This window comes from Pocillopora verrucosa, chromosome 4 (genome assembly GCF_036669915.1).
Source record: "Pocillopora verrucosa isolate sample1 chromosome 4, ASM3666991v2, whole genome shotgun sequence".
In the NCBI taxonomy this organism is placed as follows: Eukaryota; Metazoa; Cnidaria; class Anthozoa; order Scleractinia; family Pocilloporidae; genus Pocillopora; species Pocillopora verrucosa.
This window is the reverse complement of record NC_089315.1, coordinates 11,373,551-11,394,533: the sequence shown is the minus strand read 5'-3', so window position 1 is coordinate 11,394,533 and position 20,983 is coordinate 11,373,551. Positions and strand designations below refer to the sequence as shown.

Sequence of the window (20,983 nt, the reverse complement as noted above, 5' to 3'; positions counted from 1 at the left end):
CGTGACAGAACTCACTTTGAGTAGTGATCTGATGTGGCCAACAAATGCGGGAATAAGGAAGTCACGTCATGAATGCTTTCCGGAACTGAACATAAGTAAACGCATATTGCGTAACGTTTGCAAAAATTCATCTTCGATTAGATTACTTCCATCACTTCAATACAATCTATATATTTACTGTGGAATCAATACATCAGATCAAGAGCGATCGATGCATGAGAAGGAGGAAAAGATATTACGTTCAAAAGTTTAAAAAACACACAAAAAACGGCAAATTTAATTTAATATCACAATAAAGAACTGTCGAAAATTTAGGAAATATTCTAAAATAATAAATCGCCAGAATAATGAATTGGTAGCGAGACAAACGAATAAAACACTCCAAACCGTTTTCCTCGAAAAGCATTTCTCGGTAATTCAAACACCATTCGTATTGGAACTTCCGTTTCTCGCATTGTTTTGCGTATCTCCAGGCAGTTTGGAAGATAGCATTCTCCTTTAGAATTTGAATGAAAAAATTAATTCATTTACAACAGATGTAAGACTGACGGCTTGGTGTAATCTTCATCATTCTGATCATTTTATTTAATGCAATATATTGGGATGACTTCGAGCAACGTGTCCTACTCAGACAACCTAGAAATAATATTACAAACTAATTCATATCTAATTTCCAAAATCTCTGTTTTGTATGTATCCATTCTTGATACCTGGTTTAGGCTGTCAGTAAAAAGGACTTTGTCGATCAAAAACTTGATTTGCGCTCCAGATGTGTTGGTCTATTTAGCTGTAATTTATTTTGCACAGTTTTTCTGAGAAATGAATACTGGAATGCCAAGAAACGAACACCATAACGTTGTCTGCCATTTTCGCTCGATTATACTAAGGTAGTTACCTCTGAAAGTGCAACTTTCCAAAAAAATGCATCACAAGACCATAATTTATCACTCCTCAGCAGTTTTAGTAATGCAACTCTATGCAAACTTTTAAAATATTTCTTATGAAACTAAAATAAAAAATAGGACATGATGCATTCATTCCCAAATGACACATATTATTTTGTTGACAGTATTTACAGTATCCATATGTGATTTAGTTTTAACTCAAACCTGTTTTTTTTCAAAGATAGTGTTTGTCTTTAAGAATTTAAAGATAACTGAAATATTATAAGCCCCTCTTAAATACATGAGACAAACATTTTTTTGAAAACTTTGATATCTATAATTAATTGGTAACAGGGCTTCATGACTGTATGACTTGTGGTTGACAAATCAGACTACTGTTTTGCAGTTGTCCAAAATATTTAATCACTTGTATGATTGCAGACAGAATTTGACTCCTGAACTAGGGACCTGTCATTAAATAATTATATAGAGGAGGAGAGGGAAAAAAGAAGGGGGGGGAGCAAGGCTATTTCAGATTGGTTAGAATGGGGGCTAAACTTTTTATAAAGAAGTTAAGGATGGGCAGCAGTTTGTGGTACATTTTAAGAGTGGTCCAATTTGCCCAAGGTGGGTAAAATAGTAAAAAAGGAGAGAGCAAACAATATAAGTGAGACAGTTCCATTTTTATGCAAAATAATCATCTTACTGACTATATGTGACATGACTTTTAATAATTACTAGCTGTGTAAGAGGAGACATGAGGTGACAGGGGGTCACAACCTAAATATTAGGGGGCTCTATTTACATGGCCTATAGGGGGAGGGAGCTTATAGAAATTTTGATCTTTCCAGCATTTGTTTTCTTACATTAATAATGACCTGTCCCTTAAAGGAGAACTGAAGTCCAAATTCATGTAATTTTTTTCACCGTGTATCGTACATTTATGTATGATGGAACAAATTTCCGTCATTTTTTTTCCCTCTAACGACAGTTTTCATCCAGAAAACGAAGGGTTTTTAGTGATAATTGGCTCGACATTTGACTGTGGTACGTCGGCTCAGAACACGAATGTCAGCGGTTCTTTTTGTAGCGTGTGACGTAGGTTATGGGGATGAAGGTAAACACAGCAAGAAACAGGCAAGTTGAATTCAGAACTGCGGCTTGCTCGTGGGAAAGAATTTGTGGTTTTCCAGGAGTAAAGATTGTGCAAGGTGAAGCAAAAAATGATTCAATCGCCTCTCATATAAGAAAATTGGTCTTCTGTCCAGGGATTGTGTAAGAGAAAAATATTTTGGCTTTCGTAACCCTGTGTCTCTGAAACGTAGTTACGTGTCCAGATCATGTGCGGCGCATCTTTTATACTTGGATTGACCTCGATGTTTTCGGAATAGGGTCTCCACTTTAATTTTTCTTACATACTGGTAATTTAAGATATTTCATCTTCCATTCTGTTTCCCATTTTTTGTTATTTACCTTTTTTAACATTAGTTTGCAACGCGTTTGTAGTCTGGATTTTGCAATGGCATGTACGATAACGCACGCTGTTAACAATGTCGCAAGAAGTCCAAAACGAAATAAAATTTTGAAATTCGTGTTGAACTTTGGTTTATAAGTTTTCTATAATGGGTTAAATTCTTGGCTTACGCAAGAAAGGATGTACAAATACGGAAGCCCGAGTTCTTTGAGTTTATTCTTCTATCTGTTCTTGGCGGTTGAGTAGCTCTCGTTGCTATATTTACTTCGATTACTTTCGAGCTAAAAAATGGTATACTGCGCGGCGTTCGATTGTAACAACGACTCGAGGTACACAACTGGTATATCCTACCATTGCTTTCCGAGGGATGAAGCTCTACGATCACAGTGGCTGGCAAAGATCTCACGAGCGGATCTGGTCGTTTCGAAAAACTCCAGGCTGTGCTCAGAACATTTTACACCTGACTGCTACGAACGAGACTTGAAAGCAGAAATTCTTGGTTTGAAACCCAGATCTACGCTAAAACCAGGTGCAATACCCACGGTTTTTTCGCATCGGAGACCATCAAAAAGACCTCGACTTTCATCGGAGAAACGTTCAGAAGAGAAAGTCAGAAAAGAAGTAAGTGAATCGCGAATTACTCTCTTGTATCTGGGTTGGGTTGTTGCAAAGCTTGGGTTGTTGCAAACTCTTGAAGCTGCTCATCATTTATGCATGATTGATACAAAAAAAAATTGAAAGGTGAATGCAGTTTGAGGGCAATAACAATTTATATCTTAAGGGATATCACCCGAATAGGTTCCATTGAGAAACATTAAATTTTCACAGAAAAGTATTTCTTCTCCTTAAGCAAAACAATATCCTGCCATGGAATTCCTTCTAGTTTCATGTTTTTTTTTTCTGAGTCATCTTTGTACTTCATCTCTCCTGAAAATGTTTGACCAGTAGGTAAACAAAATTAAATTGTTTCAGAATAAAGTGATTATTCTTTAATTCTAGGAACATTATACCTGTCCCTTGTTAACTAGCAGGTGAATAAAATTAGTACAAATAGACTATATGTAAGTTGTGGATATTATTCTTTAAATAATGAATTCTTTTAACCTTCTTTACCTCTATGTGAATAAAAACTTAATACAACTGGAAATTCTAAGTTAAAACCAGTGCAGGCTTTCAACCAAAGGAGGGCAGGGTCAGGTGTTATATTTTCCAAGAAAATCCCATTGAATCATTGTGTAACCATATAGTAGCATAGTTTATCCCTCATACCCACATTTTTCATTCTCTCAAAGGGTCACTAACCCATACCATAACAGAGTTAATATTTTTTCTGTTATAGTATATAGCCTCTATCACTGCACAACCTAGTTGTGGAATTGAAGAACATGCAGCTTCAGCTTTAGAACAGCCTGCACCTGTTGATGTAGTGAATTGTGGAGCAAGTACATCAACCTCAGACAGCCCATCATATCCATTCCCACATGATTTAGGGCCTAAAAGCACGTTGGTTGAGTCACAAGCAGTGCAGGTGAATTTGCCAAACAAGGGTGTGGATTTTGGGATCCAAGTCAATCTTCGTGGTCTTCATTTAATGATGAAATCTACTGACACCCAAGTCGAGGTTGATGTTTCAGAAAGCAGCACCCAGACTGAAGAGGTATTCCTTCCTGAAATTGAAGATAACAAGGGAGAAGCAACTGAAGCTGCTGCTTCCCCAGAAGTCTCTCCAAGAAAAGATGGCATCTACCTTCCCACAAAACAGGAAGATTCAGATGATTCGAACTTGTCAGGATCAGACAACGAACACCAAGGGGAAACAAAATGCGAAAAGCCACAGGATGATACCAAATACATTGTATTTAAACAAGAGCTATTTAAATTGTTTAAGTACTGTCCTGAGTGTGGTGCAGTTGTGATTAAGAGGAACCAATCCACACAAGGAAGCCAACTATTTGTCACCCTAGAATGTATGAATAATCATAAGTACTCCTGGCAAAGCCAGCCAATGCTTGAGGGGATGGCAGCTGGAAATTTGTTGCTGTCATCATCTATTTTGCTCAGTGGCTCTACCTTTACAAAAGTAGCATCTTTGGCAGATATCTTAAATTTGAAAATTTTCAGTGAGAAAACATTTTATAATATTCAAAACAAGTACTTATTACCCGTAATCAATGAGTTCTGGCTTAAAGAACAAAATTCTACTTTTTCTGAGGTAGGGGGGCGAGATCTGTGGCTTTCAGGGGATGGGCGTTGTGACAGTCCTGGCCATAATGCAAAATATGGGACATATACCATGATTGATCAGAAAACTGATAAGATTGTTGACTTCAAGGTTGTTCAGGTCAGTGAAGTAAATAATAGCAATGCCATGGAAAGAGAGGGTTTTAAACGCTGTATGGAAAACATCTATGAAAAAGGGGGGAAAATTATGGTTGTTGCAACTGACCGTCATGTGGGCATTAGGGCTGACATGAAAAGAAATTTCCCTGAAGTTGATCATCAATTTGATGTGTGGCACCTTTCCAAGAGTATAACTAAAAAGTTAACTGAAAAAGCAAAGAAGAGAGAATGTGCTGATCTCTCTCTCTGGATCAGATCCATCTCAAACCACCTTTGGTGGTGTGCCAAAACATGTGGGGGAGACAAGGAGATGTTGAGAGAGAAGTGGATATCCATTGTCTATCACACTGCCAATATCCACTCCTGGGATTCAGCTGACCTGTATGAGGAATGTGCCCACCAACCAATCCCTCCAGCTATCGCAAGAACTAAAAGGTGGCTTAGGCCTGGCTCCTCTGCTCATAATGCATTGAAGGAGGTTGTATTCGATAAAAATCTGTTGAAGGACATTCAGCAACTAACACTAAGTTGTCATACTGGCAATTTAGAGGTGTACCATAGTGTGCAGACCAAATATGCACCCAAACGGCAGCACTTCTCTTATAATGGCATGGTTGCTCGAACTCAGTTGGCAGCCCTAGACCATAATGCCAACACTGGTAGACAACAAGCCACTGTATCCAGGGGTGCCAACCAAGGGGAGCTGCAATATAAGGTGGTGTTTCCGAAAAATACAAAAGAATGGGTGGCGAAGCCCATATTTGAGAAGACAACCAATTATCATCTCAAGCCAATGCTTAATGCCATTGTAGAGAGAAAATGCTTAAAACCACAAGAGAGGAGTGCAGCAGTCACAGCACCACACATTCCTGTAAACATTGCCAGCAAACCCCGCCCTCCTAAAGCAGATGTCATTGCTAATCATACTTCGAGATTTTTGAATAATTAAATACAACAACTTTGTCAATAACACAATCAAATGAAAATAAAAGCAATCATCGTAGCAAAAAGCAATCAAAGTTAGGTTTGAGGTTTATTTCATTCAGGCCACGCAGCTATCCCTGGCAATGTGGATAATTTAATAACTGCAGTAGGGATGACATTCGTTTGGCTCTGCATGGCTTTTGACTGAATCACTATGCAGAAATGTGTTAGTAATTCATATCCTCGATAAGTAATTGTATATTTCACGCAAATTTTAGAAAGAAACCGTAACATAAGGAAAGAAGAGCCTCTGGTGTTATACACGCAAAGGATATGTTACTAATCATTATTAAAGGACATTACGGATAAAGTTCAAAGTTCCAGATCTGCTTCTCGAAACCCCACGTAATTACCACTCTCTTCTGGAAATGTTTTACGTATGGCCGTGACGACGCATGCTGGCACGATTCTCCGCCGGTTTTTTCCTAATACCCCATGTGCCCACCAAGTAAATTGTCTGTAGGCTGCCAAACGCCAAGTTCTAGAGAACAAGAGGATATAAAGTCACAAAAGCGATTGACTTAATTACGCGTACAAAATAAGAAAGAAAAAGACAGTTTACCTGTTGACGATAGGGTCGGGAATTGGATTGAGCCGCGCATTGTGGATAGCAACCAATGCCGTGCTCAAAACATCCGTGTCCAGGCACACAATACCAAATTTCGGATGTTCTGTTATACATCTAACACCTATCAAGAAGAAAAAAGTCTTAACATTTTATTTCCCTCACTGTTTCAATAATTTTCATCCATCAGACCTTGTAATTGCAATTACAACTAAGATCGAGTTTGCAATTGTCCACCTTTTGTCACTCTTAGCAGAGAAGCGGTCGCTTCAGACAAAATACTCGTGAGAATAATCACATAATAAGTACAAACCTGAATTGTCGAACTTTTGATTAAGCTCCTCTAGTTCTTGGCAGCAGTAACATTCATTTGCCACCGGCATAAGCGCACAAGCGCCGCACAAACACCATTCGGTGTTTCCCATCCTCGAAGTATTGTCTTCTTCGTGGGCTTCTACCTCCTGTCCTACACTCTCTTCCTGAGGTGGTTCTTCTCCAGGCTGATATACTGGTTCGAACTGAAATGGTTCTATTCCGCTCATAACGAAGGGTCGACGAAGACGCAATTTGTATTAAAACTTAGCTGAACGATAACACGTTCTAAAGTGATCCCCATAACATACGTCACAGGCTCATTTGGAAGACCGCTGATTTAAAATTGGTGCCCACGGTTTGAAAGCCGAAACAGCGCGAAAATACAAACTTTAAAGAAATATTTCTCCAAGGTAAGACACATTTAGCACAAATAACGCTTGAAATCGAGAATTTCGTCACTTTGGCTATCGAAAGAAATTAACTCAATTTTTGGCTTCAGTTCTCCTTTAACTAGTCATTAACAAACTTGCACAGCTATATAGGACAGTGCCAGGGTTAATTCTGCAGTGAATAATCCAGCAAACTACCTACAATTAAAACTCTGTAAGAAAAATAAGCAAGGGTAACTTTAATGTGGGTAGACCTTTATGATAGTTAATGATTTTTTTTTCAGTTCATTTTTACATAATTTATAAGGTATAACCTTGCAGATGAGAAGAATTTGTAGCTTTAATTGGAATCCATTGTTTGTAGTACATTGTGCTGTACCATTACAAATATGGTTATTAAACAACTTTTATTTGTACATGGTTTGTCAAAAAATAAAGTAATAGCAAAAGTAACACTTGTTAACAATAAGAAAGGTCTTCTCTTACTAATGATTCCTATTAGGCTCCTTAATTTTCCCTAAACCTGACTATTAGAGTGGCTGCAATGATTTGCCATTGCAACTTATTCAGAATTAATTTTAACTCTGATTGATCAGGGTAATCAGGGATTTGCTTCAGCATTTAGACCCATGTACGAGTATGGTTCATACTCTCTGAGATTCTTTGATAAAAGTCAATGGGGAAGGTGCAAGGACATTACAACTATTTCTGAGCTTGGAGCCCATGCAGGGTTGAGATAAAAGACTTCTTTGATGCAATAAATATTTATTTTGTCTTTTTATCTCATGAATGCTGCATCTGATTTCAATCTTTCATCCTAAAGAAATTTGAGAGATGTTTTGTTTCCCTATAGGGACCCCCAAGATATTTTTGATCTGGCCTCTTTGCTCTGCACCTCCATGAGATATTAAATCTCTTTACATAATGGAAGAAACTAGTGCTTTGACTTCACGTTTCACAAGAGAGGAATCTTTTGAGGAAAAGAAGGTGAGAGTTGGCATTTCTGATCTAAATGTTTACCAGAAGGCTAATATAATCCCTCTAATGTTGGTTGTGAGCAACTGCATGGCCAATTTAGGATTTGTGAAGCATCTTTCAAAATCTGTTCACTCCTTTATTTGCCAAGCTCAGCGCAGTGTCTAGTTTCCAGGCCTCCTCTGATCCTAGCAACCTAACAAAGTTAATAACCAAATTGAATGATATCAGATTAACCTGTCAAATCTCACAAAACCTTACCAGATACCACTTAACTAACAAATTCAGCCAAGTTGACCCAGATTACCAACCTTAAATTACCTGAACTTCATCATCACTATTACATTTATCAACTTTCCCCAAACCTGTGCATTATCATGTGATGGTTATTATAATGTTGCCGACAGTGGCACCCATGTAACCTGACCAACTGTTCATGAACCATATCTACCTGGCAACTTTAGAACCTGTCATCAACTATTGACAATAGACTCTACCAACTTCACCTTCACCTCACAAAACCTTCACCCTTAAATCAATTTCATTCATCCCAGGAACAACATCAACCTCACAGAAATCACCATGACCAAAGTCACTGTGTTACTGTAAATTCCTGTGATATGAATAAAATGAATAAATAAATGTTCGTCGTGTGTTTTCTATAAATTTATAACAAGATCGACAAAGTGTGAATTCTGGGTGAAGACTTGACTTTTCTTTTGTAGGGCCTGGCAGAAGAAAAATGCACCGGACAAGATGACAACAATGACATGGTAACTGCCGATTCTAACAACGAAGAGGTGTGAAAAAGTATCATATGTTTTAATCAATCAATCAGTGAAGGGAGGTCTTTATTTACGGTTTTTAATGTATCGATCAATTCGAAGTTTAATATCCCTTTCCCAGGCATTTGAACTTTTGAAAATCCCCCCCTCGGGGCAAAATTGTGTTCAAATGCCCGACCCAATTTTTTTGCAAAACTGACCAAGCGTAAAGCCTAGACCTTGCAGACCCTTTTTTAGCCATTCGCACGCGAAAGTAAATTATTTACCCTTGGCATCTCCTTATTTAAAGATAGAGCACTTGTATTCCGCTGGAAAGACTGGACACTACCGGTTCTGATTCCCTTTAATTCCCCATTCTCAGCCAAGCAAGGTTCAAATGGTCGTCACTGGGTTGCCCGTGGGTGGGGGGGGGGGGGGGAAAGGGGAAGGGGGAGAAGGGGGGGGAAGGCGGCTTTTCAAGCGGCTTCAAAACTATCGACGCTTGCAGACGTGAAAACTTTCTTAAGTCTTTTCATGAATACTGAATAAAAAGCCGTCAAAACACTAGAAAATATGAAATATATATTTAGAAATTCAAAGAGACCCAAAAGATTTCTTTTCACAAAGTATTTCTGTGAAGACTACAAAAAAAGAAACGGCTGTACTGGAGTGATTACATCAGAAGAGAATTTTGTCTGTGTGCTTTTTAGCAGTGACGGAATTTTAAAATAATGTGACATTCTAAGATTTTTTTGAATCCAAACACGAGTTAGCGCTGGCGTGACACGGATTTTTGTTGTTATTGTTGTTGGTGGTTTTTTTGGTTTGGTTAATTGTTCGTAGAAACGATGGTGTCATTATTGCCAAAAAGAGTGCCAAACCCAGTTCAGTCACAAACTTATTAGATGTGGCGGAAACTTTCCAACTGATTTAGTTCAATACTTCAAATCTTTTTCGTCAGGTCTGATTCACTGTTAAAAACACGAACACACACCTTCCCTTTTGAACGACGCAAGCCATTTATGTAATTTTTAAATTGTAGGAAACTAAGGACGACAACTTAAGATCTCTTAAAAACAGTCATCTTGAGGGGATAAGTCCACAGACAGGACCAATTGAGGATGAGAAGGGTTTTGATCAACGTGAAAATGCATCGAAACAATTTAATGAGGTAAATATTGATGACGCTTTTATCCAGGTGCCCTGCTATCCTTGTGCCTGGTTCTAATGATATTATATACGTAGGAAAGAACTGATTACGATTGGCTATTTGTTCTCACTTATGTTAGATTCATTTACCCGCAGAGGCTAACAGCCCACTTGATTAAAATGTCTTCAAAACATCGCCGGACACATTTCAGTGTTTCGTAACTGTTGCACCCAGCTAAGTTTATTTTTACCAACATTTAATATTGCAAACTCTGATTTGATCCTTTACACTCCAACATCATCATGCATATTCTCTATACTGTTTTCTTTATATTTCCTAGGTTCTAGCTGTCAACCGCTTACAAACAGCACTTGGCTTAAGAAAAGGAACAGAAAAAGAGGAAGTCAAAATTAAGAGCACACCCTCTAGTGTAGTAGCCTCTTCAAAAACCGAAGTGGTCGCTGACACAAGTTCTTCTGAGATACCAACCCGGTTCGAAAGTGATAGTCTTGAGGGAAGGTACATTATGAAGCTTGAAAGAAGATTAGCGTACCTTGAAAACTTGATACCTCAGTGCACACGTCATGAAGAAGATGCAATATTCAAGCAAAAGTTGCAGGAGAAAATCCACAAGCTCGAATTGCAATTAGAGGAAGAAGAAATCTTCAAACAAAAATTGCAGAAGGAGATAGATCAGCTTGCATCACAACTACAAGAAAGGGATCATTACAGACAGAAAGATCAGAAGACCACTAGGCAAGCTGGAAAAATGGCCCAACTTCGGAAGACGCCAGAAAACGAAATGACCCAGTGCCACTCACAGTTGAAAGGTAAGGGTGAAATTAAGGCGGTGGACGAGGATCATTTGCAGGACCACGCGCAGTTAAAAGAAGCAGATAGCGGTGGCGAGAAAACGGAGAAGAAGGTAGCCAAGGACAGTTATTCATATTCGAAAGAATCGTGTTGTAGTAAAGAGAGGGTGGAGGTAACGGCTGCCGAGCTCCAGCAGGTAAAAGAAGTGCATCGTCTAAAAGAGAACATAGACACAGAGAGAAAAACCGATAGACGTTTTGAGACAATAGAGAGGAAGGTAGGCGAGCTCGCTTTACAGTTGGACGAGCTGAATTTTCGTCAAGAGGAGAGAGAGAAGACAATGGCCCAGCTCCATTCAAAGGTAAAAGAAAAAGATTATCCAAAGGAGAACATAGAGCGAGAAATGCCAAGCGCAAAGGAACTGTTAAAAGAAATTGATAAACGTGTCGAGGGAAACGAGATGAAGGTGGCCGAATACGCTTTACAGTTGGATAAGATGAGTTCTCGTATGGAGGAGATAGAGAAAACGAATGACCAGTTCCATTCACAGATGGTAAAGGAAACGAATCATCAACTGGAGAAGATGGAGAAGGAAATACGGGATTTAAAAGAGCTGATGAAAGGAATTTGTCAACGCACCGAGAAAGTTGAAAAGAAACAGGCCGACCAAGGTTCCCGACTGAAACACATGGGCTCTCGCGAAGAGCGGATGGAGACGGCAATTGATCAGTTCCATTTGAAGTTGGAAGAATTGCGAAGATTCCTGGAGGAAAAAATGAAGAATGAAATGCGAGATGTAGTTGATGAAGTCAAGAACCAACGCGTAGTCCTCTCCACTCATGAAGAAAATATATTGCTTCTTCGTCGTGCTCTTGGTGACCTAAATCATATGTTTCAACGTGGTTTGAACCATTTAAAAAGGCGAGTTGATACCTTTCTCGTGAGTAATGGTCCAGCAGTACCCGATGGGCTTGGATAAGTCCATCTTGTAATGTGTTAGCATACCTGCCCAGAGAGTACGCGTGATCACACTTTTCTGCTCAAGAACCCTAAAATTTTGCTCAGTAGTTGAAGAAAGCCTGAGATTTACCTCAATAAGACTCTGAAAATTTTTCACAGGATATGCTTCAGGAATTATTAGCCACATTTGTTTTGTATTGGGCAATCAGTTGTTCTTATAGCTGTCATGTATAACATTACATATAATGATTTTCTGTTACTCTGCTTAGGTCACGCTCGAAAATCTCCAATTCTTTGAGTTAATCTAGGTCAAGCACAGTATGCCTGTGGTATTTCATCTTTGTGGACTCTTTACTGTTCTGACGATTGGCACGCATACGTTCCTTGTTTGGTAATGAACATGTTTAATTGCGGTTGTTGGCCTAGTGCCTTTTGTGTGTATATCAGCGGGCCAAAACTTTCCTAGAATATATACTTGTATTCTATGTGAAAAATGACAAGGAAAATTTTTTCCTTTAAAAAAAAAAAAAAAATAGTTAGTCACCGATTAATTGCCCAACATATGGATAGAGCAAAGACTGATCTTCAACCAAAAAAATCTGCAGCAATATTTTGTAGTCGTTTTGATTTTGTTAAGTATAGCTAAGCTAAGTCTGAACAAAGTAGTGTTTTGATGACTAGAACTAGAAAAGTCAACTGTTGGCTGGAAAAAGTTCAATATATTTGGTGAGATTCCTCTGTCTTATATTATAGTTACACCAGGCTACGCCTGTGTGAAATAGTCTTTTTTCTACCAGTTCTTAGGATGATATAATGTATTCGCTTTTAGCTTTTGTAGAGTGCAACCAGGCTAACCTTAAATGAAATAGTGTTTCGTACAATGATTTTTACCAATGGTAGCAAATAAGTGACTTTCAAACGTATGTCAGTGTTATAATACGTTTCACTGTCCACCAGCTAGTGTTGAGTTCTTATATGATACTCTCTTTTAATCTGAAAATTAGATTAAGGTCTCGCGGTTTTGATATTCTTAGAATGGTGCGGAAACTAGCTAGCTGGTAATGTGTTCAGGAAACTATACTTTTGAATCTTGAACGAAACGTAGTAAAGTGTATCGTGTATCTTGAACGAGACTTGGTAAAGTGTATCGTACATTTGAAATACTTCCAGTTTTTTGATATCTTGAAGTTTCCAAAGTCTCATTTTGAACTAGCAAACAGTCGGCTGAAGATTTCAGGGTAACGACTACTGCCTTATTTTTACGAAACGGGTCCAATTTGAAACTCGGCACTGATAATTTCAGCGGACACTGATGGAGTGCGTTTCGAATCTTTAATTGATTTCTCGAACAAACTAATCCGCGCTAACATCCTTTTGGTGAATGCTTGAGTAATTTAAACATCTGAGAAGCTAAAAAAAGTGCGAGGCAAACACAGTCAATCGCGCTTTGCTTGTTCCCTCGTGTATTTGATTCGATCTCGCAAACAGGAACTGACTTCCTGATGGGTAGATTTTGCTGCATTTGAGCCTACGTATACCTTTGGATGAGCTCATGGGAATTACTAACAAATTCTCTACCGACACGAACACCACAAAATGGTTTTCTATTTGGGACTCTCTTAAGGCAAATGTTGCTCAAACACAAAAACAGATAATTTTACCGTGTTTTAACTCATTCATTCGTGTTAGCGCTGATTGAGGACACGTTGCGAGCAAGGCTCAAAACTGATTTCAGACCAAAAAATTTCATGACCTGAATTTCAGTTACCATTTTATTCCATCCATTTTGAACTCGCAAAAGTTGATCACCCAAACACAAGATTTTTGTCAGTACAAATATTCTATTGATCCAGAACTGATAGGATTTGTTAAAAAATATAAAGCGGAACCTTTTAAAGAAAAAGAAAAGTTTTGGGGACAAAAGTTGCAAAAATTTGTAACGTTATGGCACCTTTGTTTTTCATTTACATGTTGTTTGATTAGTTACTTAGAACAAGTCCTGGAATGTGATTGGCTAATTTATTTTAGTGTTGTCTCAGTGGCTTGGAAAAAGATTTTGAACCAAAACTAAGGCAATCCATGAATAAATCGCACCGCCAATAAGATTGCAAGGATCACCAGTGCATGGATACAAACTTTATAAACTCGAGAGGATAAATTCAAACCCACAAGCGGACATGTAATATGTTGTTTTACATCACGAGTAGAAGGCAAATAAAACTCCAGAAGAACACCACCATTGAGAACTAAAAGAAAAAAAAACCGAGTAGTTTAACAATCAACACCAATATTCCGTTTAGAATTTGTAGATGATAGAATTGAAGCTTCAAAAGCAAGGAAAAAAAGAACTGCGTTCCGTTCCTTCCGTTAGGGCCGGCACAACAAGTTTCCGGCTCTTTGGCCAAAATTCTCTGAGTTGAGTGAAGATCTCGCTTTCGTTGATGAACAAAACAACCAGCTTTATTTTTTTTTGGCTGTTGCTACGCGTTTCTCGCGTTCTTGCGCGAGGATTAGGAAGTTTCTCGAAAGATCTTGAAATAAAGATAGTGAGTGCGTTTTTCAAATACTTATGACAAAAGTTCTTAGAAATAGGTAAGGAAACGAAAAGAAGTTATAAAGGAACTAATAAAAAAAGACGATAGAGTTTTAGCCTTATTATGACGTGCGTGTCGGCGCTATGTTTTCATGGATAATTTTCTATTTTTATTAGTGAACCACCTTTTTATTTATCTTGGGAGTTCGAGTTAGTGGGGTTCTTCTGTATACTAAAAGCAATCATTCGCCTCAGTCTCAGTAAATATTTTTAATTTTGATGATCATTCAACAATATTCAGTGAGCCTGAAGTAAATAATTGTTAATTAACTGTTCGGTGACTTTGCATCATGTGACGTTATGTCGCGCAAAAAGTTAATGAATGGGTTGTTACTCAAACCAAGAAATATCAATCATCATCGCTAGGAAAGAATTTTCATCTTTTTTCTCTTAATTTCTTCCCACCGTCGCCTTCTGAAATATCTGTTATTATTATCCAACTGCAGCAAGCAGAGTACAAATAACGCTCGAATGGAGTACAAATATCCCGCGATATTGTACGGTTATTTGGACAGTTGGTTATTTTGTATTGTAAAATACCTGTTTGAAAGGTTGACCGCACTTGCGTGTGTTTTTCTATCAAGAGAGAAAAAAATGGACGACATTTCCTCAACATACGCATCCGCGGATTGTGACTGTTGACCTCCTTACCACTTTCAACTACAATTTTAAGAAATTTGACAGGCAATGATAGAGAAAGCGTTTCTTCTCCCAAGGCAGATGTATTAAAGGATGCTAAGACAGGTGAGTTCATCGAACAAAACAAGAACATAAACACTGCGAAGAAAACGAAGACTGACCTCAAGAGCTTATACGAATGACACAAAAAAGAAAATTATGCAAGAAAAAGTAACAGGTTATTGATTAAAGTAATATTCGTGAAAACAAAAGAAGGGCATGTAAATCCCCAAAAACGTACATTTTCTTTTCACATAGATGTTTAGTAAATATATCAAGTATGCCAAAGGTGCTATTCTTTTTTTCTCAAAAGTCCATTTGTAAAAGCTTTTCCAAATTCGAAACACTCGCTTTCTTGAATGGCGCCATCTTTCCTGTGACGTCACGGGTGGACCCTCTAAAGTTCTGTTTTATAACCGCGTGAGATACGTAGAAGTCTTCCCTACAGCCGTTGTTTGCCATTCTCGTTATGATTTTTTTACTTACAGTTTGCTTCAATATATTCAATTTTTCCATAATGGTAAAGCGCTGTGTTGTCTAGTTTCGTACTGATTCAACAAGACTGCGCATACTATGCAAAGATTTCCAGATGACCCAAATTTGCAGGGACAATGGGTTAAATTTGTTCAAGTGAAAATAGCCGATTTCGTCGAGCCGTTCGAATATTCTGTTGTTTGTAGCAGTCATTTTTTCCCGATTGTTAAGAGAAAAGCTACATTGTTGAAATGGGCCTTAAAAAGCGGCAACTTATCCCTGGTGCTGAACCGACGATTCAAGCCCTACCAGAAGCAAATTATTCTGAAGTAAAAAACGGAACCATTCAATCGGCAAACGACAAGGTTTCGGAAGTGGCCGGCCGAACTGAGAAGTCGAGCTCTTCAAAGATTAGAGGTCAACAGAGTAAGTACAAAATTGATTTACAAGGAAACGTTTCGTAAATTAAATAACTATAGCTTTATCAGTTCTCCAAAAACACCTTTTTCCTAATCTAATGAAAGAGTATGGGGAAGCCAGTTTTGGTATAAAACAGAAAATTGAAAGGTGATGGTGATCTTTAGAAAGCTGAAGTGAGGATTCTCGTTGCAGCGACTGCTAAATCCCTTTTCTACACAACGCGACGACGTTCTCTTATCGACATTTTTGCTGCGCGCCGTTCTGAAATGACGTTCCCGTCCTCTTGCTAAACCACTCTATTGATAAGGACGTGGCCCAGACTCTTCTAAAGATTCTGAATTATCCCCATTGCTGTCATAAACTAAGTTTAAGGCATTCGAGTCAGTCTCTTCTGAAAAAACATCGTCCGAACTACTGCTACTTACAAGAGCTGCCATATCAACTCTACTCCACTGTAGAGTATCTGCTGCGCTATATATTTTAGTTCCATCACTACGTCACGACTTGTCGCAATTGCTTTTACCGGAAGTTAAATTTTAACCTCTGAAAGAAAAATCTTCGTTTGTCAAATTTTATGTAGTTTTATTTTGAACGAGGTCTTGAGAAAAAAATAGGTCCGCAATGCGTACATGTGTGGCTTACGAAATTGAGCTGCTTTTTAGTGTCTGATGTCTCATTGGGTTTCTTTTCGAAGAGCTTATATCTGATTACCATTAGATAGTTTTCAATATTGACCCTGTTCATCAATAACACAAGATAACTAGCATACAAAAGTCCTGAAATGTTCATTCTGAAGATGAGAGTTATCGGCCAAACTTTGTTATGGAGGTCTCATTTTGACAACAAAAGTTGCGCATGTAACTCGAAGATTTAAGGAACTGAAAAAAAATCAGCATAATCTCCCATAGTGGTCTGATAGATTCAGTCATGATTATGTTTACGTAACGAAGTGGAATTGACTTCTGAAGTTTGTAGGTTGATTGTCTTTTCCAAGGCAAGTGATGTGAAATGAACTCCAGGGAAGAATTTCATATGAATATTTTTGACATTTTGTGTACAAGTACACAAGGACAAAACTTTGGAGAAGGGCAGGGACATTCAGGAAATGATGTAATCTACACTAGAAACCATTGGGAGCTTGATTTGGTTTGAATGTATGACTAATTTTGGACAATACATACATGTAAAGTAACACAATGCTGGGTGCAGGTTTCTTTTGTCCATTAGGGCATAAAGTTCAACTTTCAGTTGGTTGAGAGCAAAACGTTTACTATAATTATTGTATTTAGGTTCTGAGGGACTGTATTTTCAATAAAGGAAAATTTAGTTCAGGTAGGTAGATATGAGGTTGCAAATGGAAGAGTCTTGGGAAAAAAGATAGGTACATTACAAGATCAGAACACAAGCAATATTTTAATGAATCATATGTTGAGTTAAGTACTCTGAAGTAACATTACATTAACGTTGCTAATAATTTTTAAACCAATAAGACTTACAATTTGACCTGGAGGTTCTATTAAACAGAAAGTTAAATAGAGATAGAGTGTCGCCATAATAGATTTCAGGAACAGTAATCATAGACATAACTTCAACACAGCAGGTTCGATGTACAGGCAAGTACATGATGGTATCATATGATTTAAACTACCAGAAGCTTTCAAGTTTTCTTATTATTGAAATTGTAATTTCATCCCAGTGAGTCTACCAAATTCAAGTTATGTGGAGAAATGAATGGGTGAACTTGACATCATCATGCAAATGGTCGACTTAACATGGTGAGCAACTGAACTCCATGTATCACTTTGTGTTAGAGCACACAAGAGGACTTGTGAGACCTGCTTCACTCTCATTTGCCAGAACAAGATTGAACTTCTGGTACCAATCAAAATTCAGAATGACTGTGACAGTTTGGAACTGATCTGTCAAGACTGTGCTTTTAGAGGGTCTACAGATGTGATTAGAACCCTGGGTCTCCGAGGATACCTGATGATTATCTAATCCACATCAAGTAGCTCTAACTTTTAACTATAAACATAACAAATGTCAGTTCCATTGAACTGTCTTTATAAAAACTCAACAAAGTCTAAGCTAAGTTAATTAAAGTGTGCTTTGGCACTCAAAATAAGCAGAAGTAAATTTTTCACAAATAACAAATGTTGAGCTCATAACATGTGTACAGTTTAAAGTATTTGAAAAATTTACAGGTGCTTATCATACGAGAAATTGTTATTAATTATTCATAATGTATACATGAAAGATACACATTCACAGGAAATCAATAAACTGATGGCAGATAAATTTGACAGTATTGACTAAATGAAGTGTGTGCCAACAACATTTGTCCTTCTGCTGAATTCTTACTCAGGAATGGAATTTGTTAGTGTTTATCAATATACATAAAAGTATCCAAGCTTTTGTTTATTTTTGTCATCTACTGCATGTAGCAATCAGAACAACCAACTTTGTGTAAATCTGATTGGTTTCTAATGTGATCTATTGTTGCTGAGCCTAGTTTATATTATTTTCTACATGAGTTGTTACTTTTTCACTTATGATAAATGATAAAGGCACCTAGCTATTTTCAGCCAATCAAAAAAGTGCAATTTTTCATGTATATCAGTATTGTGATGAATTCAACAAACCAAACGAGTAACTGAAAAGGAGTTTTAGTCTACCAAATAAAGGCCTAATACACATGTATTGCTACAAAGTATAGATACCAATGCTTATCTGAACCATTATGAAGAGAATCTAGAAGACTGCCTAGCTTGAAGGAAGTCATGAGATATTAAAGTCTGGATAATTAAGGCCATAACTTGGAAAACACAACACTAATCACATTTCAGTTAACATTAAAGCACTAGGCTCTTATTCATATTTTAATAAAAGCAAAACCACTTTGTTACTGAGTTTCAATGGATTACTCCCCAAAAGTTTGGAAACAATCACAATAGACATTTAGCACCATGTTAACAACAAACTGCAGTTTCAGGTTAGGCATTAGATGTTTGTGACTTTTATTGGTTTAACTATGTAAACATGAAAGTATAATTTCATTTAAAGAGGCCATCAAATTGAATTTCCAGACAAAGCAGTGTTTGATTTTCTTATGGCAACAAAAAAGTCCTATTTTCACTACTGGCTAAAAATGGTTTATTCTATTTGTATTCAATGAAATGTAATGCCATGGGTGGCAGGGTATTCTGCAGTTTGACCAAAATTTTATCTTTGCATGTACTAAAAAGACTGGTTAAGTAATTTTCTCTTCTGAGCATGTGGTATAGACAGAAATTCAGGATAAAAAATGTTCTGGTAAATGACTTATGTGAAATGTGAACACACAGAGAGTCAATAATGACTCTTAAGTTTCAATGTGGTGTGACCTGCACTAAAAGTCCAGACCATGAAATGTTGGTCTGTGAGAGCACAACTCCATGCTGTAATCCGCAATAAGAAGACAAGCTGATTGTAGGAAAGCCGGCATGTGAAATCTAAGCAACAAAGATGAATGAAAAACTAGATAAAAAAAACGATCTTCTCTCTACATTCTGCTGCCTCATTTGCAATTTTTTGGCTTTGATACTGAGATTGGGTTGCCAGCCTCTTTTTTCTTGATTCAGAAGATTCATTTGCACATTTCTTTTCCCTGTTCAGAAGCTCCTGGGCCAGCCTATTTTCCCTAGATTCCTCACTTCCATTTACCCTTCTTCATTTCTCATATTCATGTCTAGCAATCAATCGTTTTTCTTTTTCTTCTGGCGTTTCAGGTAAAGACTTTTGCTTCCTTTTCATATGTTGTGTTTGGTTTCTTTTATTTCTGAAAGGCAAATGTTCAATTTTTGGACTCTCATGAACATTTTGCAAATCAAAGATGACAAAGATACCTTTAATTTCAAAAGGAACAAACCCTATTTGTAAGCAGGAAATGTTCAAATATGGTACAAGGTTTTCCATTCCTTCAATGGTAAGCAAAGTACATTTCCTAAATGAGTGCGGCATCCCATACAAATCCCTGGAATGAGCATCAAAAATTTTAAAGCTTTGTTCTGAATTCTTAGTCACTGCAACAGTATTTATTCCAATTGTTAACAAACAACAATTGTAGTTAAGTTGACAATTTGAAAACACTTCTGTCAGAGAATTTTGAAGAGACATGTATGGCCCATTATTTGATGTCACGAACAAACTTCCTGTTAATGACTCACTATATTCTAATGTGTATACATTATTGTAAACTGAAACAATGCATGGAACATCAGTTAAAAGCAAATAATAATTTGTCTGGACAGAACATCTAATAGAAGTATACAAACTATTTCCAATGGTAAGAATATTAATCAAAATGGAAGAAGTCCACAAATTGATATCTTCTATGTGATGATAAAAAGTAGCAGCAAGTGATATTGCTACACATTGCTTACCAGCATTTTCACCAAAGAGAGCTTCATTTCCTTGACTGTAGTCAGCACATATTGTTCTTGTCGGATCGATGACATCAAATATTGTAGGTCCTGGATTTTCCTCTACATCATTTGCCTGCCTTATAAGTAATGGAATGTAGGCATTGTTGAAAATCATTTGTGAAAACCAAAACATCACATCATTCCACATTTTGTGTTGTCCAACAACTTGATTCAATACTGGCAAGTAAAATACATTTAAATAGAACATCACAAACATTAAACTCCAACAGTGATCATTAAAACGTGATAAGATATCCTTGGTTTTCACGAAATTGTCATGAGAGCCAATACTTGACCGGTATTGTTCAATCGAGATTCCCATACTTACTTTTTCGTTTTGAGATATACCTCCGTGAATTCTCAACAAGTGCAAGGAGAAAGCAACTGCAATACAACTTATTTCACTTTCTGGCTTTTTCAGGTGGCTTCAGACACTTTAAAACACTTTAAAACACTTTCAGACACTCAGTGGTGCAACCCGCACCGACAGATCAAGCCGATAGTTGTTGGCTGGCGAGAGTGCAGTAACTCCTTTCAGTGGTACAACCCGTACCGAAGATTCAAGCAGTTAAATATTGTCTTTTAAGAACGTAGAAGCTTTTGCACAAGCTGCACTTATAACACAAGCCGGGTCTGAATGTGTTGGCTTGTGTGAGGAGAACTGACTCGTGATACGATCACCTGAAAAAGATTACTCGAGACCACGCTTACAATCAAGATGGCTGACTCAGGTTAGTGCGTC

The 20,983-nt window shown here is 37.5% G+C and overlaps 2 protein-coding genes across 5 annotated transcripts in view; one reads left to right on the top strand and one right to left on the bottom strand.

Annotated features, from left to right (window-relative positions):
* The window catches only part of LOC131777403 (golgin subfamily A member 6-like protein 22), a 15,555-nt gene extending 311 nt beyond the window's left edge, over positions 1-15,244 (top strand). Inside the window, exons 2-5 of the mRNA XM_059093696.2 lie at positions 7,805-7,938; positions 8,652-8,726; positions 9,733-9,861; positions 10,181-15,244. Of these exons, the coding sequence (XP_058949679.1) occupies positions 7,876-7,938; positions 8,652-8,726; positions 9,733-9,861; positions 10,181-11,632 (1,719 nt within the window). The 5' untranslated portion in view covers positions 7,805-7,875 and the 3' untranslated portion in view covers positions 11,633-15,244. The remainder of the gene's footprint in view (positions 1-7,804; positions 7,939-8,651; positions 8,727-9,732; positions 9,862-10,180) is intronic.
* On the bottom strand, positions 2,590-20,971 carry LOC131778393 (P2X purinoceptor 7-like). 4 transcript variants are annotated; one of them, XM_066164889.1, is made up of 5 exons: positions 20,570-20,971; positions 20,200-20,318; positions 6,561-8,122; positions 6,245-6,371; positions 2,590-4,458 (listed from the first exon to the last, which is right to left on the bottom strand). In XM_066164889.1, the coding sequence occupies exons 3-5, from the start codon at positions 6,787-6,789 to the stop codon at positions 4,431-4,433; spliced, it is 384 nt and encodes a 127-aa protein (XP_066020986.1). In that variant the 5' UTR covers positions 6,790-8,122; positions 20,200-20,318; positions 20,570-20,971; the 3' UTR covers positions 2,590-4,430. The 4 variants fall into 4 exon arrangements, 3 of the variants coding, with proteins under 3 accessions (XP_066020986.1, XP_066020984.1, XP_066020985.1); XM_066164887.1 differs by having other exon boundaries at positions 2,590-4,318; XM_066164888.1 differs by lacking the exon at positions 2,590-4,458 and adding an exon at positions 5,684-6,163.
* Between the last annotated feature and the right edge of the window lie 12 nt (positions 20,972-20,983).

Coding starts and splice junctions, on each gene's coding strand:
- LOC131778393 (XM_066164887.1), bottom strand. CDS start 6,789: ATGAGCGGAATAGAACCATTTCAGTTCGAACCAGTATATCAGCCTGGA. Junction 6,372..6,560: donor TCAAAAGTTCGACAATTCAG/GTTTGTACTTAT, acceptor TCTTCTTGATAG/GTGTTAGATGTATAACAGAA. Junction 4,319..6,244: donor CCCGACCCTATCGTCAACAG/GTAAACTGTCTT, acceptor CATACATTCTAG/GGTGACAAATAGTTGGCTTC.